Below are 27,774 nucleotides of genomic sequence, written 5' to 3'. Positions count from 1 at the left end.
CCGCCTTCTGCCCTTCTGCACCAGGTGGAAATGGAACGTGGGGAGCTGAATTAGGGTCCTTGAGGCCTCGACTGCTGGTAGGAGCCTGGCGGCGGGGCCATCACGGGCTCCGGGGGAGGGGGGAGGGGTGACCATGTCCCCCTTCCCCACAGTGCCGAGGCAGAAACCAAGGAATACAGGGACAGAGGGTTTGCTCTGGCCCTCTCTGCCGCCCTGCCTCACTGGCACCCTTGCTGCTGTGCCTTTGGTTTTGGAGTGGTTTGGGCAGGAAGCAGCCCCTGAAGGGAGGCTGGGGAGCTGTCAGTAAAGGGAGGTGCGTGGAACCCAGCTGTGCCCCTCGTCCTCCCAGCGCCCGTCAGCCCCTACCGTTCCTCGTTCCTTGTGTGAAGAAGTTGGCTTTTACTGTCGCTGATGAAGGCAGGAGAGAAGTCAGAGGCTGGAAGACGCAAGGTCTGCTGTAGGACGGACCCTTTTCCTTTCAGATGAGTCTGCACCTCTTAAAACAAAGGCCAATGGCCGCGGGAGGTTGGCTTGATACATTTGTACTGGGGAAGCAGAGACGGGAGATCGACCCTCAGCGGGAGTTGTCTCCCATCTGTGGTGGGTCATGGGGAGCATGAGGTAGAGGAGGAGCAGCGCCTCAGAGTCCAGTCAGCCAGGGTTTGAGTCTCAGCCTCCTCACTCTCTAACCAGGTAACCACTCCGAGCCTCAGTTTTCTCGTTTGGAAAATGGGGACAATAATAACTTACCTCAGAGAGTTGGTCTGATGATCACATAAGCCAAAGGGCGTAAAGCACCAGTCACCCCTGGCCACACCGCGGGTGCTCAGCAGAGGGTAGCTGCTGTCGTCACAGTCCCGACCACCGTCACCTTCGCCATCGTCACCACCTTCCTCGTCGCCATCGCCATTACCGCTACCGTGATCACCATCATTCGCCATCCTCTACTGCAGAGCGTGCAACCAGAACCCCCCCCCCCCCCTTGGAGACTTGGCCTCGTGCCCGACTCTCTGAATCACAGGGGAAGACAGCGGTCACCTCACAGGTACTCAGTGACCCGGGCTTCTGCCCCCGTAAGAGGGCTTTTCCGTTGGCCTCTTCCGACTGGTAGCGAGTTTTCCTTCTCGGAAGAGGTCCCAGCGTTAGCCGCTGTCTCCTTGGTGCTCAGAGTAGAAGCGGAGCCTACAGGATCTTAAAATTACCCTCTACTCAATTATGAATACTAAGAATAAAATATTCTGGCTTCCATTAGGGAGAAAAGTTGTCTAGTAGATAATTATGTTGTCTGTATATGTCACGAAGTCATCTTTTTATGACTTTAGCTCTTATTGCTGTAAATGTCTCCGTAGGTAACTAGAGGTCTGAGTGCACGGTGGAACAGGAGCTCGCCTGGGGACGAGCAGGCCCCGGGGGGTGGCTCCCGCCTCTGTTCACTCGCTGAAGGATCCTGGGCAAGCGACTTCTCTGGGCCTCAGCCTGTTTTGCTCTGAAAAACAGGGTTGACAGCACTTGCCTTGTAGAGGCGCTGTGAGCACTGGCGGATGGGGTGGCGTGGTTCCCAGGACAAACATGCGTCCGGTGGATATTAGTGCTTTGGGAGCCGGGGGGGAAGAGAGAGAATGAAGTGACCCTTCCCAGTGCATGCCAGGGGGACCCTGGTGCCATCAGACCGAGTTGCGGGGAGGGCAGCTGTCGGGTCGTGAATTTTGCCGTCTTCCGGTTGGATACCGTTCGTGGCACGTATCCTTCATACGGTGAAGCGAATGCGGACTCGGGCTCATCTGGAGGTTTGTCAGAACCGGCATTGTTCAGACCTGTGCAGTTGTTGGGAGGTTGCAATACCCTGTGGTACGCGGTGGAGGAGAAATATGTTGGGAGAAGCAGCCGCTGGCTCGCGTGGACGGCCTCTGATGCCTGGGCCAGCGTGCCAGGCGGCACCCTCTCCACCCACCCCCCCCCCCCCATCCCGGTCGGCCAGGAGGCTGGTCGGAAGTTGACACGTTAGTCCCAGAACAACACGGGGGCCTCCACCAACAACCTCTGCCAACGGTGTGCTGGTGTCTCCTGAGACAACGGTATCGTCCCCTGGGAAGACCAGGTGAAAACTTCAGTGATCGATGATGGTTTCCGTGCTCCCAGTTTTGAGGGTGAGTGAGGTACAGAAGGTTCTAGCTGGAAGCTGGAAGTCTCAGAGCTCTAAGGGACCTTAATCCTGTCCTGTCAGTGTGCATCTGGGGAAAGTGAAGAGAGGCCCTCTGCCCAGGGGTCACATAGTGACGCAGCTGATGACGGGACGGCGACCTGTCTCCGGTCTTCCGTCGCCGTTGTGGCCTGCCCTTCCCACCTGGACACCCTGCCCCGCGGGCCCGCAGCTGTTCCTGCGAGCTGGTGGGATGCGGCTGTCCTCTGGGCCCTTGCCCTGAGCCTCCAAGCGCCTCTCTTGGTGTGGCGAGCACTTTCCGCCGGTCTCTCCAGTGGCACTGCCCTGGGCTGGGCTGGTGCTTTGTCTTCCCCGGGCAGCTTTGCGCCATGGCTAATCCCAGCCTGGCCTCTCTGTGGGAGGAGGAGCCCCGAGCAGAAGGGGCAGGGGGCTGCGTCCAGGTTCCCCCAGGTTCCCGCCGTGCGACCTTCAGCTACGGGGCCTCGGGCAAGTTACTCAGTCTCCGCCAGCCCATGTGCTCTTCTGCACGGTGAAGATAAGAGCGCCTCTCGGGGGCGGTTGGTGGGAGCGCAGTCTCCAGGGCTCTGATGCTACTGTGGTAGGGGGTTCTCCCTTCTGAAGCCTCACGACACTGTTCTTGAGGTCTCCCGGCAGTCCTCTGAGCTGAGCTGGCCAGAGGGGAGGTGGAGGCCCCGAGGCGGAAGGAGAGGGGGTGTCGAGGCAGGCGGGGACGCGGCAGGCAGGAGCTCATCCCTGTACCCCTGCGCCTCGCCGGGCTTTTCCCTGCACGGACACGGGGCTCGTGGGTGCTGGGCTCACTGGTGTGGAGGCAGCCACTGCCCGTGCACCCTTTCTCTCCTTTTTGGAGGCTTCCCGCCCCAGGCTTGTTGGCCCTTTGCTGTGCCCTGGCCTGTGGTTGCACACTTGGGGTTTCTCACAGATGTTCTCAGAGCTGGGGCACCTCAGGATCTCCGTTTCCTCCCAGAAGCTTGGGCATCCCCAGCGCTCCCTGAAAGAGGGCTTTCTCAAGGGGGAAGAGCGTGCCATTTTGCCCTGCAGAAACAAGCCGACTTGCAACATCCGAGGGAGAACTGAGAAAGCAGAAGTCTGGGGGTGGGGGCAGCTCGGCCTCGACCTGCTTCACGAGCACGTTCTGCGCGCATTTCCTGTTGACTCCCTCCTCGCCCACACCCACTTCCTTTCCCATCCCTCGCCCCACCCTGGTGGCCCTGCCACCTTAGCTCCACGCAGCCACCAACGTGCACCCCGTGCCCCTCCTGCTGTCCTGGGCGCGGCCGGGAAGCACGACCCCAGTCCCGTGCCGTCACGTGAGTCCCGAAGGTCCTCCTCTGTGGGCCTCGTGGAGCCAGAGATGTTTCCTCGGCTCGTCTTGGGTCCGCCCTCAACACCTCCAGCCAGGTGCTAGCGGGGGCGACCCCAGAGGAGATCTGGGTCCCACCACAGGTGAGGCGGAAAGAGCACAGGACTTCCTCACGCTCTGCTGCGCCCTAGCTGTGACGTTGGGCACGAACTCTCGGCTTCCACATCGGTGTGTTGGTGACATTCGTTTCTCCTCTCCCCCGACGGCCGTTGTGCAGACTTAATCACGCTGCTCTGAAGGATCCAGCCCATAGTGGGTCCTCAGCAGGCTGCCTTCCCTTCCTGCTCTTGCCTGACCGTCTGAACGATGCCTACAGTTCATTTGGGGCCTCACAATACACAAATCGTCATCCAGTCTGAGGCCCCGAAGCATCTGATTGTCACCGTGTGGGGCTTAGGAGCAGGGGAGTGAGCTGAGGGCGGGGGGCTTGGGCGTCTCCTTGGATGTGGGGAGGCTTCCATGGCTTTCTGCCAGCCGTTCACTCAAGTTCCCGAGGCTCAAATCCCCCGTCCATGAGATGGGACTGCTAATAAAGTAGAGGCTCTCAGGAGAGTGGTGGAAATTAAATGAGATGATATTTCAGTACAGTCCAAGCGGTCAGAAAACACTGGCCCTGCTAACCTCACTCTGAGCACCCCTTGCTGACCTCATCCCTTCTCAGACTGTGAACTCCTCAGAGGTGGCCACGCGTCCCCTGCTCGGGGTTCCCGGCTAGGGCTTCGTGCCAAGCGACGGCCCTGCCGGGAGGTTGACTACGTCACCCCGCCGTGGCGATCCCTGGACACCTCGGAGGGATGGAACCTCACTTTAGACCTGGAGGGAACAGTGGCCATGCATTCAGACTGCCTCGGCTTGCCGTAGGCACTTCTGCAGGGGGAGAGGGGTGTCAGCAGCTCTCCCAGAACTCCTGGGCATGTGTCATGCCTGCTTCTAGCCTCCCCTAAAGTCACAATCCCAGTATTGCAGTCTAACCAGGGAAGGCAGGGCTCACGGAGGGGGGGGTGGGGGAAGAGCCACAGAGAGCGACCTTTGCCGCTTGCGCCGGGAGGGCAGGGACACCGAGTCACGTCCACTGAGAGTCTGATCTTGTGTCTTCAGCCCATGGCTTAACATCCCAAAGGCCCAGAGCTGAGAGCGAAAGGACCGAGGGAGGAAATGGCAGGTGGAACCATGACAGTGGGCGCGTTTCTCCTCCCTCTCCCAGCCAGCACTGCAGCCTGCTTGGGATTCTTTCTCGCCTCTCTCTGCCCTTCCCCGACTTGTTCTCTCTTGCTCTCTCAAAATAAATAAATAAACATTAAAAAAAACAAAAAAAAACAGGCTCAGGGAAGGTGTTTGAGCCCACCCAGGGTCCGGAGCAAACATAGTCTGCATCAAAGCTGCAGGGGGAACATTCTTACTGCACCCAGCAAATGCCTGCGAGCAAGCAAGCTGCAGGTGCAGATCGGGGACCTGGGTGGGGGGAGGGGGGGGAGACGGAATGCTGCCATCTTAAGACCAGAGTTTCTTAGCCTCGGCACCGTTGGCGTCTCCGGCTCGATGACTCTTTGTTGGAGGGGGAGGGGCTGTCCCACTGTCCCATGTCGTGGCATCCATGCCTCTCCCCACCAGATACCCACGGTCCCTGCGCCTCCCCACGTCACGACAGTCCCTGCAGTGACACTGTGCGATGGAGAACCACAGGTGGAGTGAAAGACCTTGGCCTCCCTGGTGGCCGCTGACTCTGGGGCTCTGTTACGTGTTTGGCCTCAGACAAGAAACCTGATCCTTCTGAACCAGGCAGTGGCAAAGGACAGGTGCCTTCTCCGTGCCCGCTCGGCTCGAGTGCCATGCAGGGTGGGTGGAGCTGGGCGGTGGGGCGTCCCGTTACCTGCAGACACGGGCAGTACAGGGCCTGCTGCCCCTCCGATGGGTGTGTTGGCTTTGCCAGCCCCACGTTTTCTGTTCTCTCCATCTCTGAGTTCATGTCCCCAGAGCTGGGAAGGATGGGGACGCTGTCTGATGGCTTCCCAGGCGATGCTGGGGTGGCCCCGACCCTCTCCAGGGGGAGCAGGCCAGCAGGCGTTTGCCAGACTGCTGCCGGCGGTGTGCACCACGGCTTTTCATGAGAAAAGGCGCCGGAGTCCCACTGCCACGGCAGAGAGCCATCTTGCTCATTAATCAGGACTTCAGGATTCTTGGGGCCATCTTAGCAACTGCTTGGCACCGGCCCTACTCGATTTGCCGTCACCTGTCTGCCGTGAGAGCAGGCCTCTCCTGGGAGACCGGAGGAGGGAGGGTGCCGCCACCAACCGGGCCCGTCCCCAGAGCCTGTTTCAGGGGCCGAGACTGCGCCTCTCAGCGGGGCCCCAGAAAGCGCTCCGTTAGGACCAGTGTTGTTTTTGTTAGGACTCTCCGTTTTCAGCGTAAAAGCTTAGAAAAGCGAAGCCGGACCCATGGTCCCAGGCCTTCTTTTGAGGACGAGGAGGAGGGGGCAGGGGCCGGCTCTGCTCAGAGAGCACCGTGATGGCAAAGCCTCTGGGCGGGCCCTGGCTGCCCCTTCCTGTGCTGAGGGCCCATCCAGCTCCTTGCGGGGCCACCAGGGCACCCTCGGACTCCCCCATCGAGCCTGAGCTTGGTCACGGCTCTGCTGCTGCCACCCCCGAGAGAGGTGACCACTGCTGGGGTCTTCGCCTCGAGGGTCTGGTTTCTCCCCTGCATTTCATCTTATTCGGGGGAGAATGCAGGCCCCCTCAGATTCCCACTCGGGGACAGGTGCTCCAGCAGTGCTGGGCCCATAGTCAAGAGACCCGAGACCCCATCCCTTCTGTCTCCCAGTCTCCCGACCAGAGGAGGCTCTGGCTATCCGCCTCTGCGTCCCTTCCCCATTTGCATTGTCACCGCCACCCCCAGGACCCGCCCGCCTTCCCTGGTCAAGCTTTCAGGCTTTGCTCCTCTCCCTAGAGGCCCCCTCCAGGCGCCATCTCGGAAACAGACATCCCCAGCCTTTGCGAGCAACCCGGGGAAGTGTCCTCTGGCTTCCTCCTGTGGCAGAAAGTTTTGAGCAGCGCGCTTCTGAGACGTGCCTGGGGGAGGACCTCATGCTGCTCAGATACCCCGGTAATTTGGAGCAGAGCTGCCGATGCCGCGCAGGTCAGCCGGAATTAACGTGCATTTTGCTGAAAAACAGAGTCGCCCCCCACATCTTCGTCCATTGCCGGGCTAGGCGCTGTCCCGGAATTCTAAAGGGCGCCAGGAAGGGAGGCGGCAGGGCAGCAAGAGCCCCTCGTCCGTTTCTGGGGGGTGTGATTGGCCCTGGTCGAGCCCAAGCTCTTTGGTTTGCTAGCAGAGCTTCTGAGCGTGGTGGCTGCTGGGCCGTGCGGTGCTCAGCGGTCATGGCGTTGGCCGTCACCGGGCGAGGCCGTGTGTGCCCCACACGTGCTGGCCCGGCCATTCCGCAAGGTAGCGTCCTCATTGCCGCTTTCCAGTTGAAACAGGCCCAGAGGGCCAGAGTGGCTGGGCATTGGGGAAACAGCTAGAATGTGGCCAGGCCTGGGTCCTTCCTTCTTGCCAACCATGACTGTCTCAACAGTCGCTTGCTGGCTTGCAGCTTGCCGGCCTGCTGTCCTCCGGGCGTCTCGGGGGCCGGCGGGGGGGTGGTGGATTCGCCCCCGAGGCGTGTCAGCCCTGGAGCAGGGCCCACTCCCACCCAGGCTCGAAAATGTTCCGCAGACCCCAGCGGGCCGATGCCCAGGCGGGCCCTACTCCTTCCAGAGGCCCCTGCTCCTCGCCTGCCAGTCGCCCCCGGAAGAGCCCAGCATTCACAGCTGCGCCTGAACCTTCGGTCTGGGCCCCTCCCCAGGAGCGCCCTGGGAGGGATCACACTTTTAATTAGCCTGGTTTGGGGACGGCGGGCTCCAAAGCCCCTGGAGGTGAATGCGGCCGCCTCGCTTTTGGAATCGGCTGCCAGTGGACACAATGTAGCTGTAGGAATGAAAATGAGGAAGAGAAAGACCCCCAGGCTGGGGTTTTTAATTGGCACTGTCCTCCCGGCCCTGCGCCCGCCTGCCGGCCCTCCCGGGGCTCTGTTTGGGGCGGCCGGGCCCAGGCTGCGAGCGGCGGAGCCTTTCACGGCCTCAGACTGATTTAAGTGGCCCTGTATAGATCCCGGCAGCCCCCTCTGAAAGGCCCGGCGCGGTCTCCGTGCCGTTGAACCCTGGGAAATTTATCAGCCACCTGCGCGTGGTGAATGGTGATAACCGCTGAGAGTCCCGCCGAGCAGCCTGGCCTTCAATGGGCCCCGGGCCCTGCCGGAGAGAAAAGATTTTTCTAAAGCCGCAATTAATTTTTTTCCCCCAATCAATCGGGAGGTTGCTTTCTTGTTTTCAGCCGGGTGAGTGGGACGCTTGATTCTGTGCGTCTCCGCTAACCTGGGCGCTCTGGCAATTGATGTTCCTCTCGAGAGACAGAGCACGGCTTTAGTTCTCACCAGCCACCGAGGACGGGACTTTTTTGTTTGTGTTTTGTGTGTGGGTCTCTCTGCCTTTCTCTTTTTCTTTCTCTTAAGATCATCTCAAGCTAATAGTGAGAAAAAAGGCATGTGAGCCATTCCGCCTGGGCAGGTCCCACAATACCTTCAGGAACGTCCATTTTTCTTGCTTTCATGGAAACACTATGAGGTCTCTCTTGCCGGGGACAATGGCGAGATTAAAGAGGGAGGGAGCACGAGAGAAAGCGGGAAGTAGAAAGGCAGTTCAGCCCGACCGCCCGAGAGCTTTATGCTGCCATTTAAAGGGGTTTATCCTGGACTCGCCCCCGCCCTGCCGGAAGGATTGGCTGAAACCTCTTGGTTTATACCTAATTTTGCAATGAGAACCAGTTTTAAGCGCAGAAGAGAGAGAAGGCCCCCCTTTGTTCTGCGAACATAAACTGTGCGTGTATGTGTGTCTGTGTCGGGTACTGACCCACGGGGTCTCAGGTTCCTTGTTCACTCGGGGACACTGCTGCCAGGACGTCAGCCTGGCTGCTGTTGTGGCCGAGCGGGATGCCTGCAAGCCAGCCTGAGCACCGTCTGTCTGTCAGGGCCGCCAGGGCAGGGCTCACCCTTCCCCCCAGCCCGCCCCAGGCCAGTCCTCCTAGGCAGGGGAGGTGCCAGGCTTGAGAAGTGGCATCTGGGGCTGTCTGGGCTCTGCCAGGCCCGTCTGTCACAGCAGAATCACTCTGGCCCCTCTGCCTCGACCTTGAAGCCGGCCTCTCCTGCTTTGCTCCAGGAGAGCTTGTGGTGTGAGAGAGAGGCCTGTCGCTACGGGTCTGTCCATGTGCGTGGCTCTGGCTTTCACCCCCTCTTGTCTGGGACCCCAGCCTCGTTAAGATCCCTGACCTGCTTGCTGGGCAGATTGCTGATAAGCCTCGACACAGCCAGCGTCCTGGAGAGGGAAAAACTAGCCAAGGGCTGTGTGTCCCAAGTGCTGCAGCCCCACGACTGGCTGCATGCAGCTGCAGTGACCTGCCGGTTAGGGCCCCCGTGACTCATTCTCCCTCGAGGTCTGCAGGGTGATATGTGCACATGCCATTTTGCTCAGATGGAGAAGGGCTGTTCTCGCTGGGTGACCTCACAGGCTCCTCAGCCGCTGTAGGCCTCAGCTGCCTCATCTGTAAAGTAGGAGACTGACATTTGCCTCCTAGGGGTCCCGGAGGGATGGGCGAGGCCACGGGCACCGAGATTCTTGCCTGCACTTAGTAGACACCCGTTTCAAGGGAGCACGAGTGTCCGAAGCTCTCGGTGTCTTAAGGCCCGCCTCTCTGCTTGGAAGACAGAGGGTAGAGGAGGGGCCAAGGGGCAGGGACCTCTCTTGGGGGTGGGCCGGCCTCTCGGTCTGCTTGATTTCTAAGGCTATGGCGGCAGCTCCCACAGGGGTTTGAGAGCCTTATCCCTCGAGGCCGCTGTGGCTCTGGCTCCCCATTCCAAGGGAACCCAGGTCTCTGCCAATGACACACGGTGCCTGGCGGCTCCTTTTTGTGGTAGCCGCTTGCAGATGGGAAATGAGGGACTTCCCCATGGGTTCTGTGCTTTTTCCAAACTGTCATACACTTTTATTTTTGCAAGAGAGAAGTGGGCTCATTTCCTGACTCGGGCCCAGCCAGCGATGGTCTGAGGCCAGAGGCTGAGGCTGCAGGCCTGGAAGCTGGTCTCCTGGTGGCGGGCACCTCCTTTGGCCCCACTACAGCTTGCCTTACCCTTCTGGACCAGGAGAACCACTGAGGGGGTCAGAGTCAAATTGACCGTGTCATCCGTCACTGTAGGGATTACAGCATCTTGAAGCAATTACAATATGGCAGAGCTCTGTGTGTGTGTGTGTGTGTGTGTGTGTGTGTGTGTGTGTGTGAGAGAGAGAGAGAGAGAGAGAGAGAGGGCGAGAGAAATGTGCATGTGCACGTGCATATGCATACATTTACGTCCAACAGGAAGAAGGAGCAGGGGCCAACCTGGGACCCTCAGGAAGATGCCTGGGATTCTCTGCACATCGAGGGTGTTGTAAATGCCACCCTGCTGGGTTCCTTTGTTTTGTCTTGTTGGTTTGCCTCCTCCTTGGTGCTTTTAGCCTTTTCCCCCTGACACATCATTCATCACCTGGGGGTGGGCTCCAGGGGAAAGTCATATACTCACGGCCTTTGCCCTTCCTTCTATCTGGCCAGGGGCCTGGCCCTGCGTGGGGTCAGCCTGAGCACATCCTCCTGCCCGGCCTCTTGCCTGGCTGTTGCCTTGCTGGTGTCCCAGATCAGGGGGGCCCGTCCTTTTCCCTCTTTCTCTCCTTCTCACACTGTGACACTTGGTCCCGCAGACAGACTGCTGGGGTTCAGATCGTCCCCGCTTTCCCCCCATGTGGCCTTGGCACGTTCCTGACCGTCTGCTGATGGTGCCGTACTACCCCTTCCTGGGCTTGTCGTGAGCGTTCAGCGGGATGGTCCCTGTGAAGCTCGCTGTGAGTGCCCAGTAAACGTTAGCTCTGCTGTCGTCAGAGGCCCCACAGCTGCTAGGACACGAGAACGAACCCCCAGAAATGCCGACTTTGTTCCCAAACGAGACAAGATTCCAGGGGATGACGGGTGGAATTTACAGTAGCTCGACCCTGTGAGTCAGTTTTCTATACGTGAAGAAATGTCTGGATTTAAGCGTGATTTAGGGCTGCTACAAGCCTTGCACATTCCTCGGGGGCCGTCTTGGGGGCCATCTCGGAGCCTTCGTTGTCCCCAGAGCCTTTGGCTCTTGGGATTTTTACCAAGTAGCAGGTGAGGATTGCGCTGGTGGCTTGGTGGTGGAAATTAGGTTGCGTTTCTGTTCTGAATTTCGGCAGCGTGATGGGTAAGGGCACAGGCTTTGAACAGACAGAGCCGGGGTCGAGCCTGGCCCCACCACTGCCCTCTGGGAGTTGGCCGAGTCAACCTTCAGCTGTCTGCATGTGCGTGGGGTGCTGACAGAGCCTGTCTCTTGCCATCGGAGCCTCATGTGGTAGAGCCTGGAGGTTCCCCCGGTGCTGGTCCTGCGCATCCGTCTCAGGTATATTAACTCAGACCGTGAGGGCTTCTGGGGCCTTCTAGGTGCCTCTCGAGTGGCGGGTGCTATGTTCGCATATCCTGCCAAACAATTTAAACAGCAGCGAACAAAGGAGAAAAAATAGAAAGGGAAAAAATAAGCCTATCAGGAAATTAACAGTTATGTTGAGGTGTGTCCCTGGGAAAGTCAAAGAAACAGAGACCCGCCCTGGCCAACCCTTCCGGAGCCCGCGGTCAGGCCTCCAAGTGGGAGCCACACTCTGTCAGCAGGCTGATGCCTCGAGCCGGGCCATCCAGCCACACGCTCCCTTCTACCCGAGGTCAGTGTGGCGATTCCCATCATGGGAGTGGAAAGGACCCGTCCAGGGTTGCCAGGCTAGAGAGCGCAGACACCCCTATCTGTTCGGTCTCGGTCGCGTGTTCAAGGCCACACCTATTCTACTGAAGATAGGGCTCTTTCACAGCCCCTTGTGGACCTCCTGGCACCTCCAGGGCCCCTTATAGAAACGTCTCCTGGCTGCCTGCTCCTGGCCCAGAACCTGGGTTTCCTGCCGGTCCTGGTGGAGAGCACTGAACCCCCTGCCATGCTGCCCCGTCCGTGGAGCCCAGGAGCCCCTGCACTAGGGGTTCCCTGCCCGGGTGCTCCTGGGTAGCAGGGACTGAGAGTGCCTTGGGCTGGGGGCCACCCGTGTCTGGAAGTCGAGTGAGCACAGCCCAGCCTCCCAGATCGGGGCACTCCTTGTCCATGGTTGTCCGGTTGCCCCCCATCGTTCCTCCCTGTGGCTGCACTGGGCAGAGCTGGGACTCTGAGCCACGTCTGCTGATCCAGACGCCCTGAGGTCCGCGCCCTGCCACAGCATTGGATCTGGTTGGGGAGATGGACGAGAAGGTGGGTCATCCCAGGAAGGGTGCCTGGTGGGCAAGAGCCCAGGGCGAGTCCCCCAGCCCCACCCCATGGCTAAGCAAGTGTCTCGCCTGCCTCCAGGGGAACTGAAGCCCTCAGGTGAGGCGGTCCTCTGATGGGGCCCCCGGAGCTTAGGGGCACCGGGACCCCATGCACCCTGTCACTGCCACTCACCTTGGCCCTGCCCAGAGAAGTGGAATGTGCCCAGGAATGTCCTGCCACGCCCGGTGCCGGCAAGCCTGTCCATGGCCACCTGCCCTGCTCGGGCAAGCTGGGGCATGGCCCGGCCGGGCCGCTGCCACTCCTCGCCCCCACGGGGCTCTGGTGGCCAGTGCGGGCCCGCACCTTTCCCCAGCGTGCCTGGAATTCTGCCCTCGCAGTGAGACACGGATGGGTGAACGGCTCTCCTGCTGCTGCTCAGGCCTCTCTGCCTCCATCTTGGCGCAGCTGGGCGCCAGAAAGCGGTGTTGAAATCCCGCTGAGTCGGGCCCTGTGTGTGGTCTCATCTCGTCGCTGCCAGAGCCCCCACGAGAGTGGTTGTATCTCCCCATTTTACAGAGGGGGAAAGAGAAACTGAAGTTGCCTAAGGGGCTCGAGGCACCGTCCTGGTAGCGGAGGTGGCGGGGGGGGGGGGGGTTCTGCCCCAGACAGGTCCCATTTCAACCTGTTACTCAGTACCCGACCCCATTCCTCTAGACCTCAGGGGTGCGGTGAGCAGACCCGTTCCCTGGCTGGGCCCTCCAGAGCCCGCCAGCCCACCCATGGATGTGGGGGCAGGGGATGGCGTTGTAGTTGGGCTACGGAGAAAGAGGTTTGGGAAAGGGGTGATCCTGGCTGGGGGAGGGCACCCCCTGGAGGAGCTGAGTGGGCAGGGAGGCCGCGGGCGAGGCCGGAATGAGCAGAGCTGCTGGGGCCGATATGAGCGGCCAACCAGGCCTGTGGCCCTGGAGTGAGACGTTTGCTCTTCGTGAAGCCTCAAGGAGGAAAACGCTGGGTCAGGTTTGAGCCACGTTGAGCTGAGAGACCCTCGAGACATTCATGGGGCCTGCTATGTCCGGAGGTTGGAACAGGGTCTGGCCTCAAGGGGGCCGTTTGGGACCACGGGGCAGAGGAATAGTACTGATTTGGATTTGGTGCCAGGCCTCAAGTCGAGTCAAAGCTGGTGAGGCACAGCAGCCTCTCAGGGCAGGGTGGGAACACCCTGGGCTCATGCAGGACGACTGTCTCATTGTGCAGATGGGCCCAGAGCCGGCAGGACTTTCCCAGGACACGCCCGTTGTGTGGCAGGCTGGGGCCAGAAGCCAGGTGCCCACATCCCCATCAGGCACATCCTGGATAACACTGCCCTTGGAGCGTATTCGTCATCTCTTACCTCCTACAGCCTGCCGTGAGGCCCAGAGCCAGCAAGGGTGACCCTTGGGAACCACCTCTTCCCAGAAGAGAGGACAGATGGAGGCCCAGAGGGGAGCAGGGTTTGCCCGAGGCCCTCCTAAATGGCGCCGAGACCTTGCTTCTGATGCCCCCGCCAGGGACCCTTCTCCTACCTGCAACACCTTCCCAGGGGAGCCGTCACCCTCGGACTCCTGTCCTTGATCAAGTCACAGAGCAGGGCAGGGGCCGATGTCACCTGCCGTGGCCAGCTTCCTAGCCAATGAGGAGCCTCTCCGGGTGTGGGGAGGGAGCCTACCTTGACGCTGCAGGGGTGAGGGCAGCTAGACGTTTTGTACTGGTCCTCTGGGGCCTCTTCTCAGAGGACCTTGACAGAACAGGGTACCCCGTGTGTGGTGGGGGCCTGGCACATCCCTGCTCCCCGAGCCTGCCCTCCCACTCTGACCACGTCGACAGGTGCCGAGCACTGAGGAGAGCCAGCACTGTCTGTAACCACGCAGGACGCTGGCCCCCAGGAGTGACGACGGGTGTGTGTACCCACCGGGGAGCCAGGCTCATCCTAAGGTGGGGGGCACGTTGTCATCTGAAAGGGGCGGCCTGTGAGGGGCTCCTGGACTTCTGCCCTTCTCCGTGCCGAGGCCTGTTCGAGCAGATAAATCGGGCAGGTGTGTTCCCGCAGCATTTACCTACCCTTCTTCCTGATTTAGATTCTGGTGTTGGGGAGGAGAGAAGAGGTCCTACCCCCCACGTGCCAAACTGAAAGGAAGTCCGGCCGAGTCTCATCTCTTTGCCAGATGTAGAAATACGACAGCAGGTAGACGGGGGGCTCCGACCCACCCACCGTGGTCGTGGAAGACTGGCCCCGAGGTCCGTCTTTGGCGTGGGTCCTAAAGGCCCCTCGTGATGGTGCCACCGTCAGGCAGGGCTGGACAGCTGCTCCGAATGGCTGACACGGGCCCGTGTGGACAAGGCTGGCGGACCATCCGAGCGAGGGGCCTCGTTCTGGGAGAGCCGGGGTCTGAGCACAGAGCGGCCCCCGGCCCCACCTTGGGCGCCCGCAGAGCCTGCCAGTATTCTGTCACGGAGCCTGAAGCCCCTCACCAGCTTCTGCCGGGTGGGTGGGCGGGGAGCCACGCGAACCTCTGCGGCGGCGAGATGTTTCCCAGGGATCTCCCCCCACCCGTGTTCTGTGAAAGCGCCCACCGGCCGCGTGGGCAGGCCCGCACGCTGGCCGGCCACACACACGTCTGGCGCGTGTGTGGCCCATTTGCCGGTTCGGGGTTGCCACTTCCTGATGTTTTCACATCCTGTGCTTGTAAGAACCTCACATTTAATTTGGTGATTATTAAGTGCAGGAACTCAGGGCTGGGAGGGCTACACGGTTTTGCAAAGTGCCGTTTTAAAAAATGCATAAGCCTCGCTCCTGCCAATTAGGGAAGAAAGAAAATCAAAGAGAACTTTGATGAAGAAACAACAAAATGATTTAAAAAAGTTTTTAAGTTTATTTTTTCATAAATCATACAAATATTATAGATATTATTTATAAATAGTTACAAATATTATTTATAGATAGATGAAGAGGGTCAGGGGGAGGGGCAGAGAGAGAATCCCAGACAGACTCCATGCTGTCGGCACAGAGCCCGATGTGGGGCTCAATCCGTCAAACCCTGAGATCATGACCTGAGCTGAAATCAAGAGTCGGGCACTCAACCAACTGAGCCACTCAGGCGCCCTGAAATATCAACATGACTTAATATGGAAATGGGGGTCTTCTTTTTTTGAAAATGTCAGTGACCATTTGAATAAGGTTTTGCCCGAGGGTCATCCTTTTACTTCATTTCTAACTTGGTATATATCTTCCTCTTACACACACACAAGCACACACACACGCACGCACACACGCACGTATATATATTTTCTTTTTTGATAGTTACAGTCACATGTTGGGTGCAGAGCTTACTTAAAAATAAAATCTTAACGCATTAAAAAAATTAAAATCTTTAAATTCTTTTTTTTTCAAAGTTTATTTATTTTTGGGACAGAGAGAAACAGAGCATGAACAGGGGAGGGGCAGAGAGAGAGGGAGACACAGAATCGGAAACAGGCTCCAGGCTCCGAGCCATCAGCCCAGAGCCCGACGCGGGGCTCGAACTCACGGACCGCGAGATCGTGACCTGGCTGAAGTCGGACGCTTAACCGACTGCGCCACCCAGGCGCCCCTAAAATCTTTAAAACAAAATAAAAGGTTTAGTTTAGTGGTTTTCTTACCTTCCCAGTCTGTGTGTTCCTATCAGTGTGCCTGTGGATCACCACAGTCCATTTGAAAACCTTTCATTGCCCCAGAAAGAAGCCCCGGGCCCCTAGCAGTCACTTCCCAGTGCCCTCAGCCGCCCCCAGCCCCAGGTAACCTATAATGACTTTGCGTATGGATTTGTCTGTTCTGGACTTTTCACGTAGGTGGGATCCTGCAGCACGTGGTCTGTCACGTGGCCGCTTCCACTCAGCATCATGTCTCCCAAGTTCACGTCTGTTGTGACAGGTGTCCATGATTCTCCTTTCCGTGGCCAGATAACATTCCGTCGTTGCCAGACCACATTTCACTTATCCATCCGCTGGTTGATGGACAGTGGAGTTGTTTCCGCTTTGGGGGCAGGAGGAAGGATGCTGCTGTGAGATCTCGTGTACACATTTTTGTGTAGACGTGTCTTCATCTCTCCTGGGTGTGTACCTAGGGGTGGAGTTGCTGGGTCACATGCTAACCCTTTGAGAAACTGCCAGATTGTTTTCCAAAGCGACTGTACGGTATTACATTCCCGCCAGTGCTTCCGGCATTTTTTTGACACATACAAGTTCTTAATCACATTTATTCATTATTTTATGGCTTTAGATTTTGAGTTTTAGAAAGGTCCCTTTATCCCAAGATTCTAGAGGAGTTCTGTGTTTCTATGATTTATATCACAATCTTTGGTCAATGTGGGTGGAGTGTGTGTATGTGGCATAAAGGTGGAGCCCTCTATGTTGTTGTTGTTAGTGGCTCTCCATTGGTGACAAAGTATTGTCATAAAAATTGAAATTGAAAATTCGCTGAATTTTCCATTGAAAACTCCATCTTTTTCCTCTCTACTTTGAGATTCCCCCTTTATGAGCACTGGGTCTGTTTCGTAACATCCCCTAGTCTCTGTGTGTCCTCACACGGCCCGTATACTCTTAGTTGTTCAGGCTTTGTTAGATGTTTTAGCATCTGATAGGGAGAGTCTCTCCTCAGTGTTCCATACAGTTTTCCTGATTACTCTCTCCTGTTTATCTTTCCAGTAAACACTTGAGAATCATTTTTGTTTTCAGATGGCGGGGGAGGTGCTATTGATATTCTAGGAATTAACTTGGGGAGAATTTATACTTTTTCTGAGGTTAAGTCTGCAACATACCATGTTATTCTCTGTCTGTGCAGGCCTGCGTTTGTGTTCTTTACAGTTTTCTTCAGATCATTTTTCCCAGTTCTTAGGTTTTTATTCCTAGAGATTCTACCTTTTGTGTTGCTACGGTGTCTGCTCTTGCGAGCAGGTTTGGGTAAAAAGGGCAGTTGGATTTGACCACCAGTAGTCTATAGATTTTGTTCCGAAAGCCGAGCCCCATGACCCCTTCGCCGGGCAGTGCTGTGTCTCCAGAGTGCCCCGGGGCACACCCTGTGCCCCTGAGCACAGTGCGGAGGGGGGCAGAGTGTGGGCGGGAGGAGCTCAAGCTTGCCAAGACACCTTCGTTGGCCTCTTTGGTGCTGTCACTGCAGTTAATTCTCCAAACAATGCTGTGACTTTGTTTGGGGCTCTTAATTAGCCCATGGTCCAAATGAGAAACTGAGGCTCAGAAGTGTAATGATTGGCCAAGGTCCCACAGAGGGCACGTGGGAGCTGGGATTCCAGCCCGGGCTTGTCCAGTCTTTTCTGGGCTGCCTGTCCTACCTGAGGATCAGACGTTCTCCTGAGCACAGCCCGGAAGTCAGAGGTCTGGTTGCACATCAGCTAGCTGTGCCGCTTGGGGTGGGTCTCATCCTGGGCCTGGACCTCAGTCTGCCGGTCTGCAAAGTGCACGTGGTAGACTGGTTGATAGTTGCTCACTTTTGCAGAAAGGGTCCTCTATTTCTGGAACTGAGACCTAGAGCTGCGAGGGCCCCCTACTCTGTAGTCCTGGCTCCCTGTGCCCTGACATGGCCCTTAGAGCACCCAGCTCCAGGTAGCTGTGCAGAAACCAGTGCCCACCATGCCCTCTGAGGACCCGCCTTCTGTGCCCCCAGTCTTGCTGCTGTAGAAGCTGTATGGCCCCCCCCTACACACACACACATACTATGTGCATCCTGGCAGCACGTTAGCCTTGGCCGCCCGCCAGAGCCCTGTGTGCTTTGGAAAGGTCCCTCGACTTTTGTTAGGCAAGGAATTCTCACGCCAAAAGCCGAGATCGAGGTGGCTTCGCAAGTCCCGTCCTGAGTGGCTGGCTGCGCTGCGTGCCGCAGAAACAAAATGTTTATTTTCCGATTGCCAGAGTGCTGGAAGGCTCTTTGGCATGGGCTTCTACACCTTCTGTGTCCGGGCAGGCCATCTGCCCCCTGGGGGCCTGGTGCAGAAACAATGTCTGCCAGTGTGGCCTGGGGGAGGAGGGGCGCCATTCAGCGGGCTCGCAGGGCTCTGGGCCACCAAGTCCTGTCCTTGCCCACAGCACCCTGGGGACCTCAGGGCTGTGCAGATACACAAGCCAAGCCAGGTGAGGCTAACCGGCTGGGTCCCTCCTTCTCGTCCCCCCAGACTGCACTGAGCACCTACCGTGAGGCAGCCGCTCAGCCAGGCAGTGGGGTGTAGGGTCCAGGCTGTGTGGGACCAGGCGGAGCGCACACAGGCTCGCGGCTGGCTTCCAGAAGGGACAACGCAAGGCTGAGTTTCGGTGGGTAAATGGGAGCCTGGCCGGCGAAGAGGTGTTCAGTCAACATTCGCGGCCTCTACAGAAGTGAGTTGGGGAAACCGAGGCACAGGAAAGCAGGGACTTCCTAGTAAGTGCCCAGGGCCATCCTTCTGTCCCACAGATACTCCCTGGCCCGCTGGGCTGTTTGGTTCTAGAACCTGTGATCTGGGAAGAGCCCCGAGGAGCCAGTGCCGGCCAAGTCAGCAGCGCTCCGGGGCCCCAGAGGCTCCCCTTGGGGGCAACTCTGTTTCCTATTTTCAGGCTTCAGCAACCCAGGCTTATCTGGGTTTCCCTGATTCCTGTGGGTAGAGAAGCAGTCCAGGCTCAAAAAGGCTGCCTCTTGTGGAGTCCAAAGGGAAGCATTTCACAGAATTGGGCTGGGCCTTGACACAGGCCTGGGCGAGCAGCTGGCCCGCCCTCCGCGGGAAGCGGGGCTGGGCCGTGGCGGGGGCATGACGATGAGGTGTCCGGAGCGAAGGGCTGGACTTCCCGGGGCCCCGTGCGGCCGCCTTCAGCGCGGGCCGGCTCGCGCCCCCCGTGCTCAGCCATCTCCAGTCCCTGTCACCAGACCCAACCTGCTTCCTCGGGCCCCGGGGCTTCTTGTACGCGTACGTGCAAGATTCAGATTTATCAAACATGGTTTCAAGTTGGGCCCGACGGATGCTGGTACCTTTTTCTCTTCTGTGACATAGTTAAAAACGACGACGACCGAAAACCCAAACACCCCAGGAAACCTCACGTCTTGCCTTCTTGGTTGTTTCTGTGCCAACTTCCAGCATAAATGAGACTTAGAAAATTTCTAGGCCGCTCGCCATTCTCGTGGCCTGGTGTTTTCTTGATACTCAGAGAGTTCTGTTCCCATGAAAATGTCTCTCTTGGGGGGGAGGAAATGCCTCTGCTTAGGCAGAGCCTTGAGCCCAGAACTTCAGAACGGCCGCCGGGCTCCTGGAAACTCAGGCCAGGACGGGGACCGGGTCTGATCATCCTGACTTGTTGGTTGGAGCTGTTTATGGCCCTCTTTCTGGAGGGATTTGAGGTGGCGCCCTAAAAATGTGTCACACAAAGAGGTCTGTAAAATTGGATTCAAAAGAGGAAGGCGGAATTAGCAGGCGGAGAAGCAGAAGTCCGTCTGGAAGGACACGGGCAGCGGTAGGAGCGGAGGGGCTCTGCCTCCTCCCCTCTGGGCAGGGGCGCGCCTCCGGGAGGCGGGTTTGCCCCGGCTCGATGCCCAGGGCGGCTTCCCGTGGGCGCTGTGCTCAGGACACCGAACGTCCGAGGAGAGGGGCCCCGGCAACTGCTCCTCCCCAGCAAACGCCCGGGAGGCCAGCTCCACTGTCGGGACTCTGGGGTCAGCCTCTGAGCGGGACCCGGGTTCCTGTCCTGGAGGGTCAGCAGTGGGGGACCTAGACTTGGGCCCGGTTCTTCCAGGTCCAGCAGCTCTGTCCGAGCTCCTCCATCAGGCCTTCTACGTCCAGGGGCCCAGGGAGGCAGGAATGAGAAAACCCACCTGTCCCCCTCGGGGTGGGACCGTCAGGAGAATGGGGACACGGCACTCCGACAGCCCCGTCCTCGTCCGCAACCTCCAGCCTCCTCCCGTTCTCGGGAGAAGTCTGTTGTCCCGCCACCAGCCTTCTGCCCTGGGCTGTTCTTGATAAAGCGTGTGGTGCAGTTCGGCTAGCGGATGATTCTGGAGGCCTCCCTCGTGCCCCTCCAGGCTGGCAGCAGAGCAGTAGCCCCGGAGGAGGGGAGTGAGCTCGTGGGCCCAAGTCGGCGTGTGCAGCAAGATGGGGCCAGGTGTCTGTTGAGCTAGTGGAGTTTCCCCGAGGGGGAATGTGGGCTTCAGCTTGGAGCTCCAGCCAGAGATGCTGTCAGCTGGAGGGGCTGTGCCTTCGCCGGACTCGTCACAGCGTGTGTTGGGGGTAGGGGCCTGGGCGTGGAGAGGCTGCCGCCGCCCGGGGTCTGATGGGTCTCCGTCTGTGAGGATCACGCAGAGTTGTGCCAGGGGTGCACCGCAGAGGGTGAGGACCTTTGTCTCTGTCCCCAGAGCTGGGCCAGGGGGGCTCCCACACAGGAGGGTGTAGGAGTGAGTATCTGCACAGAAAGGGCATGGGGGCGGGGGGGGGGCACTGTTCCTGGCTGGGAAGCCCTGGGAAGACGGGCGGGGGCAGGCTGGAATGTGGCTGGCTAGAGCTGAGGTCTGGCAGGTCTGATGGGAACATCTTGACATTTAGGGGCTCCTTTCTGAAGTCGCCCCAGACTCTAGCACTGGGGTGCTGAGCACTGTTCCCGGCCACTGGCCTGAGGCCACACTGATCACTCTTTCTGATCTTTGCGACCTGAGCAGGCTTGTGCCCAAGTCGGTGGCCAGTTCTTGGGCCAGGGCTGGGCCTGAAGAGAACAGAGTTTGGGGCAGACATTTTTGAGGGCACACAGGCCTCCAGGCCTCCAACAGGCCCGTGCAGCGTCCTGTCGCGTGAGTTGCCAGGAGAGAGGCTGGGCGGGACTCTGCCCCCAGGGCATGGTGGGCACAAGGGAGCCGTACGCCCTGGGTGTCTGCAGGCATTGGGTCGGCTCACCCAGGGAGGGAGTCTGGGCAGGACACACACTGCCTCGTTGTGTCAGTCACATTCTTCCTTGGCGGGCGGGGCGTGCCACCAGCTGTGGCATTCAGTGGGCTGGTCTTGGCTTTTACTGTGGCTCAGATGGCTGAGTTTGAGTCAACAAAGCTTTCAAGGTGACACTGGCTTTGCAGCCAAGGGGCAGGTGCCTTTGGGGACTATTGGGTGGGGTTCAGCGACAACCTGGGCTTTGCTTGGGATGATATTCACCAATCAAACCTGGCGGCTTCTTGCCCTGTTTCAAAGCAGAAAGGGCCCAGTTATTCCAGACACTGGAGCAGGGTAGACCCAGGTGCCCTTGGCCGCCCTTGACAGAGCAGGCGCGCCGAGGTCCACGGGTTGGAGCGTCTTGTCTGAAGCCTTGGGATTCGGGGCAGAGCCCAGGACTCTCGCAGTCTGTCTGACCTCAGCTCTCTCTAGGGAATACTTGAGGCAAAAGCTGAAAGGTCCCAGCAAACCGGGGTCCCCAGCACCCTGCTGGCGCTGTAGCTAATGTTTAACGTGATTAGTGCCCAGACACACCCCGAGACATTTGCCGTAAAGTCAGGCGCAGAGCCCTGCACCCTTCCCCGCCTGCACCTTTAATCCACCGGGTCAGGCGGGGTGGCCCGAGCAGCTTGGGAAGGTGAATGTGTCCTGTCCAGGTTTATGCCAGCGGTTCCCACTGTTTCCAGGTTACAGCTCCCAGGAGACAGCACCACCTGTTCAGGTGTTCCGCACACTGGGGTGAGCAGACATTGTTATTTTGCAACAGGAGTCCCATCGCTGTGCACGGGGTACTTTTTTTTTTTAATTTTTTTTTTTTAACATTTACTTACTTTTGAGAGAGACAGAGCATGAGCGGGGGGGGGGGGGGGGGGGGGGCAGAGAGAGGAGACACAGAATCCGAAACAGGCTCCAGGCTCTGAGCTATCAGCACAGAGCCCGACGCGGGGCTCGAACCCACAAACCGTGAGATCACGACCTGAGCCGAAGTCGGATGCTCAACCGACTGAGCCACCCAGGTGTCCCGATTCTTATGTGCTGCACCTCCTGTAGGACAAAGAAACAGACTGCTCAGTGGGGTGGGGGCGCTGGGTCTAGCTCCCCAGGTGCCAGGGCTCCCTGACCTGTCCTCACTGTGTTCCTGTGCCTCCTTTGCCCAGGGCAGCTGGGGACACAGGCTGAGGGGGAAGGTGGACACCCCTGTCCGGGCAAGGCCATCTGCCTTCTGTCTCATGCCCCCTACCCAGTTCTCTTGTCCTGGCTCAGGTCCAGACAGGACAGGAGAGTGGCTGGGAGGCAGCACGGGCCCCAGAGACCTTCCCATTGCAGGCATTTGGGGCCCCCACCCTCCAAGAGCCAGGCTGTGTTGTGATCTGGGAGCGTGTGTCTCCAGCCCTGCACTGTGACGGGATAGGGAATGTGCACTGTGCAGACTGAGGCCTCGTTGAACCCCACGGCGGCCCAGGCCCGGGGCCAGTCCGGGGTGGGGTCGTGACTGGGGCGGATGGGGTGAAGGGTGTTTCCACCACGGCCTGGGCCAGCATCACGGGTCCGATCGGTGGCCCGGCCCCTCTCTCCTCAATCCTAGCCCTCTTACCCGGAGGCCTCCCCTACCCCCAGCACCCCAGCCTTCACCTTTCTCAGTTAATCAAAAGATTCCAAGAAAAGCAAACCCATCAGAATGGTTTGCTCTGGAGCGTTCAGGAACAATGAGTGTGCACGCGACAGGCACAGCCACCTTCCTCCAGAGAGAGCTTTTCTTTTCCTTTTGCTGAGCCTGTTTCAGTAGCTTGTTCACCGTGACAGCCGGTGGTCATCTTTATTTCAGAGTGACCTACGAACACTGCAGCCTGTGATCTTGGTGTTCCAGAACCCTGCCCTCATTCCCCTGTGCCCCGCAGCATGCAGGGCCCTCTCTCCCGCCCTCCAGCACATCTCTTCTCTCGAGTCCCCTCTGAAAAGAGACCGCATTGCTGCTGGTCCTGTGGGGGGGGGGGGGGGTCCCCAGGGCTAGACTGTGGGCACCTCTATCCATCACAGCCCTCTGCCCTGATTTTTGCTCTGTCGTGAAAGCGGGCAGTTAGCCTAACCCACTTGTGCACAGGGCTGGGCCTGCCCCGTCTGGAGAACAAGTGTCCCCAAGCACCTTGGATCCGGTTTAAGCTGCACCTGCCACTCGGGGAGGCGCCAGGCTGGCCCCACACAGAGGGAGCTGTTGGCAGCCACGCTTTCTGGGCCCTTCCAAGAGCCCTGTAGGACAGGTGTGGACCATTGCCTCTTAACAGGTGAGGCCAGGGAGGCTGAAGGGTCTGCTTGAGGCCCCCCAGCCTCCCCTCCAGAAGAGCTGTGGCATCTGCCATCGAGTGCTTGTCAAGGGCGCGGGGGCCTAACCCCCGCTGGAGAATCTACATCTCCAGGCAGGGCTCAGGCTCCCATGGAAACCAGGTCCCCGGATGGCTGGGATGTGCACCGGGCTGCGACCTCAGCTCTACCCTCCTGGCCCCGTCTCCCACTCCCGATCATGGTTGAGTCGGGGGGTGAGCAGTAGAGCCCTCTGTGTGGTCCTGCAGCCTGACAAGGTTCTTACTCGGTCTGGAAATTCACTCTGGAGGTGTTCCTTTTAAGGCCGAAGAGCCTTAGCCTCCCCTTGTCTGCAGAGACACGCTTTACGGAACGTTTTATCGTGGGGTATTTGAGGTACTCTCTTCTTTTCAACCCAACAGTGTGACAAGGAAAATCATTTTGGTAAATTTTTGCATGCGTCCTAAATTGTTTTCTGAAGATAGAAATCCCAGAAGCGAAATTGCCTGCTGAGGAATGGGGTACACTTTTATCAGACCACCTTTCAGAAAGGTGGTCCTCGCAGGGGTCTCGGCCTGCCCTAGGACTGGGTGGTCCAAGCTCAGACTCTTTCCTAATCTGTGGGCGAATGACTGGATTCGGTGTCTCTGTTAACGAGTGTTCGTACCGACCTGCCGATGGCCCCTCTTCCTTGTCCAGGTGATGGGGGCGTCTAGGCTTTGGTGGGCTCCCGCCGCCCGGAGGACCCATCGCCAGGTAGCGCTGGGAGCTGCGGCCCGGCTGTCTGGGGCGTGCGGTCCTTGGGTTGTGGGACAGGCACGTGATCCTTAGTGACCTGTGTGTCTGTCTCCCCACAGAACTGTCAGACCTTCAGCAGCCTCAGCTGCCTGAGTGCGGGGATGGACGACTGCGGCCCGCACAGCCCCTTTGCCCTCCACGTCGGCAGCACCAGGTCCTGGACCGCCTTGCTCTCGGCCTCGGCCTCCAGCCTGGGGGGCAGGACCCCCGCCGGGACGCCGGTCCCTGAGCCTCTGCCCCCGGCCTTGGACGACCAGCTCGCCCGCAAGGAGGAGCAGTGCTGCGAGGAGTCAGGCGGCTGTGCCCCGGGTGAGGGCTGTGGCAGGGGCTGGGGGCCGGCCACGGCCTGGCGGGACCGCGGGGTGGCCGGGAACAGCCCCTGCTCCCTGGACGGCGAGTTGGACATCGAACAGATAGAGAACAACTGAGGGGCAGCGGGCACCGGGCGGGCACTTGAAGCGGGGAGCCCCACCCGGGGAGCTCCCCAGGGGCGTCGGGTCCCGGGGAGCGTGCGCTCTGGCTCCGGAGAGGCTGTCCCGCCCCTGGGCCTGGCCCCGCCGCGCGGCCGACCGCCCGGCTCCTCCCAGCACGGCGGCCGCGTCCGCCGGGCCACCGGAGCCCGAGAGCAGCTTCTTGGTCTGGGCCCCTTCCCTCCCCACCCCCGTTCCTCGCCGGCCACCCCACCGGGCGCCTCGCGCATCTCCCGCAGGGCTGGACGCTCTGCGCGTGCGACTCCCAGGGGGGCTGGTTGCGGGGCTTGTGCTCAGGGCCATACGGTGGCGTCAGGCCCTTCCCGGCCTCCTGCTCAGGTTCATTTTGGGGGGGTCGGCCCCACAGCTTCTTTTCACTCCGTTTTATTCCGTGCCTTCTCCCCCAGGTATCCCTGCTCCCGACTTGGGAAGGTTCGGGAGACGCTTCCCTCTGTAGTAACACCGGAACCGTTTGGCCTTAATTCCAAGGGTGGGAGACGGAGGCCCCTGGGGTGCCGGGAGGGGGCTCTCCACGCCGGAGCCCTGGGGGCCTGGGGGACGGCTCGGGCTGCTCGTTCGAGGCGTCTGCGTCGGGTGGATATGGGTGGCTATGTTGGCCGAGAAGACAGACCTCCTTGCCTCTCCCGCGGCGCGGAGAGCCTGACCCCGTGGCTCTGTGCCACTCCGGGGGCCGCTTGGGCAGGCTGGCACGTGGCAGCCATTCTCTGTGGCGAAATGGCCACTGCGTGATTAGCTTAGCTGATTCAGGTGAGTGCAGAGAGGTCACCAGTCACGGGAAACCTCTCGAAAACGTCCTCAGGAGGCAGGAGCCGGGAGCAGGTGCACACACCAGGCCCTGTGCACGTTTCGGGGGTGGAGGATGCCTGTTGGCTGCTCGGGATGGGGGGGCCTGGGCTGGGGGCCTGCAAGGCCCTCCGCAGAATTCTAAGCACACTGTCGCTGTCTGGTGGGGACTGCTGCCGGCTTCAATCAGGCACACCAGCCACCTCCGGGGCGAGCGCCCCCTGCTGGCCAGCGGGGGGAGCAGTGCGCGGAGCAGGCCCAGAGCGCTGTCCCCAGCTCCCCGCACCCCTGCGGACTCCGGGCTCCCGGGGAACCCCGACCCCCTGAGGTTTTGCTCTCGGGCAGCCTGGCCGTCAGACGCCCCACGTGGGCCCTGCTGTCTCGGAGTCTGGCTCGTAGCCAACCTGGCATCTTCCGCAGCCAGTGGCAAGTGGCTCCTTTCCCCGTAGGGCTAAAGACAACCGGCGCATTCTCTTGGGTTTGCGGACGTGTGACAGAGGCACGTCCGTAGTCTCTTGTGGACAGCGAGCGCCTCGCTTCCACGGCGTGAGTGCACACGGTTCTCGCGAAAGGCCTTCTTCGGGCAGCTTGACTCACTCCTTCGCTAGATCAGAAGCTCGGCGCTCAGGTTCTGGTTTCTAGGTGGCGTTCCTTAAAAACCGGCCCTAAGATGCTCGTAGGGAAAATCCCCCCTCAGTGGCCCTCCAAGGTCGTGTTGAAAGGCCTCAGGGTGGACGGCATGGTGGTTGTGCGGGCGCCGGGCAGGCCCCGGGGCCAGAGCCGGCTACGCTTCGGTGGCCCCCACCAAAGCCCCGTCCCCCGGGGACCCCGGAGAGCCAGAGCCGGGAGCCGGTGGCTCTGGGTGCACACGCCGTCTCCCCTGATGCCCACCCAGTGGGTCCCGGAGGCCACGTCTTAGAGCAAACCCGGAGGAGCCTGGCAGCCTGTGAATTTAGAGAGCACACGCCGGTGTCTCGTGTCCTCGGAAAGCCTGGGGGGGGGGGGCACTGGCACCCCGCCCCCACCGAGTGGCCGCGGGGGGAGCCGTCCTTCCTGTGGAAGGAGAGGCAGGGCCCCGACCGCTGGTCTACACCACGGTGAGGGACCGAGAGCTGAGCCGGGTAGGCCTGAGCGGTGACCCCCAGCCGCCTTTCCTCAGGCTCAGGCGGGGAGGCGCATGGCAGTGGGGGTGTCACGGCGCCGTGGGGTGGGTGACCTGCCTTCAGAGCCTGCCGGCCCCCTCCTCCCTTCTCGGGCCTGGTGGCGAGAAAGGAGCTGTGAGCTTGCGAAACGGCCCCGTCCTTCCCGCCTCCTCCCAGGCTGGTCCCGTCGACCCATAGATCCAGTCCCAGGGCGCTTTTGGGCAGAAGGTACCGCAGCCCAAGGCAAGATCTGGCCCTCCGGCCTCCACCGGCCCCTCTCTGCTGTCCCACTCCCACCGAAGCTCCTAGCCCAAGCCTCCAACAGCGGCGGTGCAGTTGGGGGGTGGGGGGAGACAATGGCCACTGTCCCCTCTGCCCAGAGAAAGAAAGGCCCGTCAGTTATTTCGTGTTGAGAGAGAGCCGGCCCCCTGCAGGAGGCGCCGCCCCACCGTGCAGGGAGCCAAGTGTATGCCCACCCTGCCGACCCCAGGACTTCGGTCTTGAGGCGCTTGGAGGGAGGCTCGCCCGGGAGGCTCCCTCTGCGTGTGGCCGTCCCCATGGGGCAGCCGGTGTGCTGACAGGCTCCCCGCTGTTGTCCAGGCCCTGCCCCTCCTGGTGGGTGCCCGCCACCTCCTGCCCCTGCGGGGAGATGGGGGAAGTTCAGAGCCAGGAGGGAGGGCTGTGCCTGGCCGCCTGCCCGCTCGGGGGCCCGAAGGGACAAAAGCAGGGTGGTGGCTCCGGGAGGGCTGGGAGGAGAGGAGAGGCGTCCCCACCTGTTCAGAAGGAGCATCTTCTACAGCCGCCCGACCGACAGGAGCTGCCGGCCGCTCGCAGGCCCGGGCCGGGGTTAGGGCCGAGGCCTCACCGTTTACATGACCGCAGACCCTCTTGCCTTACTCGCGGCGGAGGCCGGGGCCTGGCCCCGGGCCCGCGGGCAAACACAACATCCAGGCCGCAGGGGTGCTTGTTCTGATCATACGTAGATCTTCATTCTCAGAAAGCCTTACTTCTCATCAAAATTTTTGTAGCAGGAAAGTTTTGTGAATTTGTACGCTGGAAGAAAATTTAAATAAAGGAAAAGTCCGCATTAAAAAGAAAACGAACCCAAATGCTCAAATGGGTCTCCTAGTGCAGGGGCGGTGTGCGATTTCCCTGCACTGGCTGATGCTGCCCGGGCAGGGGTGGGGGGGTGGGGGTGTTCAGGTGGGGGGGGGGGGGGCGCTGCGTGTCAGAGCGAGCTTCCATGGGATTTAAATCACAGCCCCGGAGGCTCTGCCACGGTGTGGGCCGCGCCTCCGTGTCTGCCCAGGAGGCTCAAGTCACGTGCACTCTGTGGCCTCG

The 27,774-nt window shown here is 59.9% G+C and overlaps 1 protein-coding gene across 2 annotated transcripts in view; it reads left to right on the top strand.

The window, feature by feature from the left end:
- The window catches only part of FAM53B (family with sequence similarity 53 member B), a 112,671-nt gene extending 85,121 nt beyond the window's left edge, over window positions 1-27,550 (top strand). For both annotated transcript variants that reach the window (XM_023241060.2, XM_045040797.1), the window contains exon 5: window positions 24,077-27,550. In XM_023241060.2, the coding sequence (XP_023096828.1) occupies window positions 24,077-24,445 (369 nt within the window). In that variant the 3' untranslated portion in view covers window positions 24,446-27,550. The remainder of the gene's footprint in view (window positions 1-24,076) is intronic.
- The last annotated feature ends 224 nt before the right edge of the window (window positions 27,551-27,774 follow it).

Source organism: Felis catus, chromosome D2 (genome assembly GCF_018350175.1).
Source record: "Felis catus isolate Fca126 chromosome D2, F.catus_Fca126_mat1.0, whole genome shotgun sequence".
Taxonomy (NCBI): Eukaryota; Metazoa; Chordata; class Mammalia; order Carnivora; family Felidae; genus Felis; species Felis catus.
The sequence above is the reverse complement of the archived record's forward strand: the minus strand, read 5'-3'. Positions and strand labels throughout refer to the sequence as shown.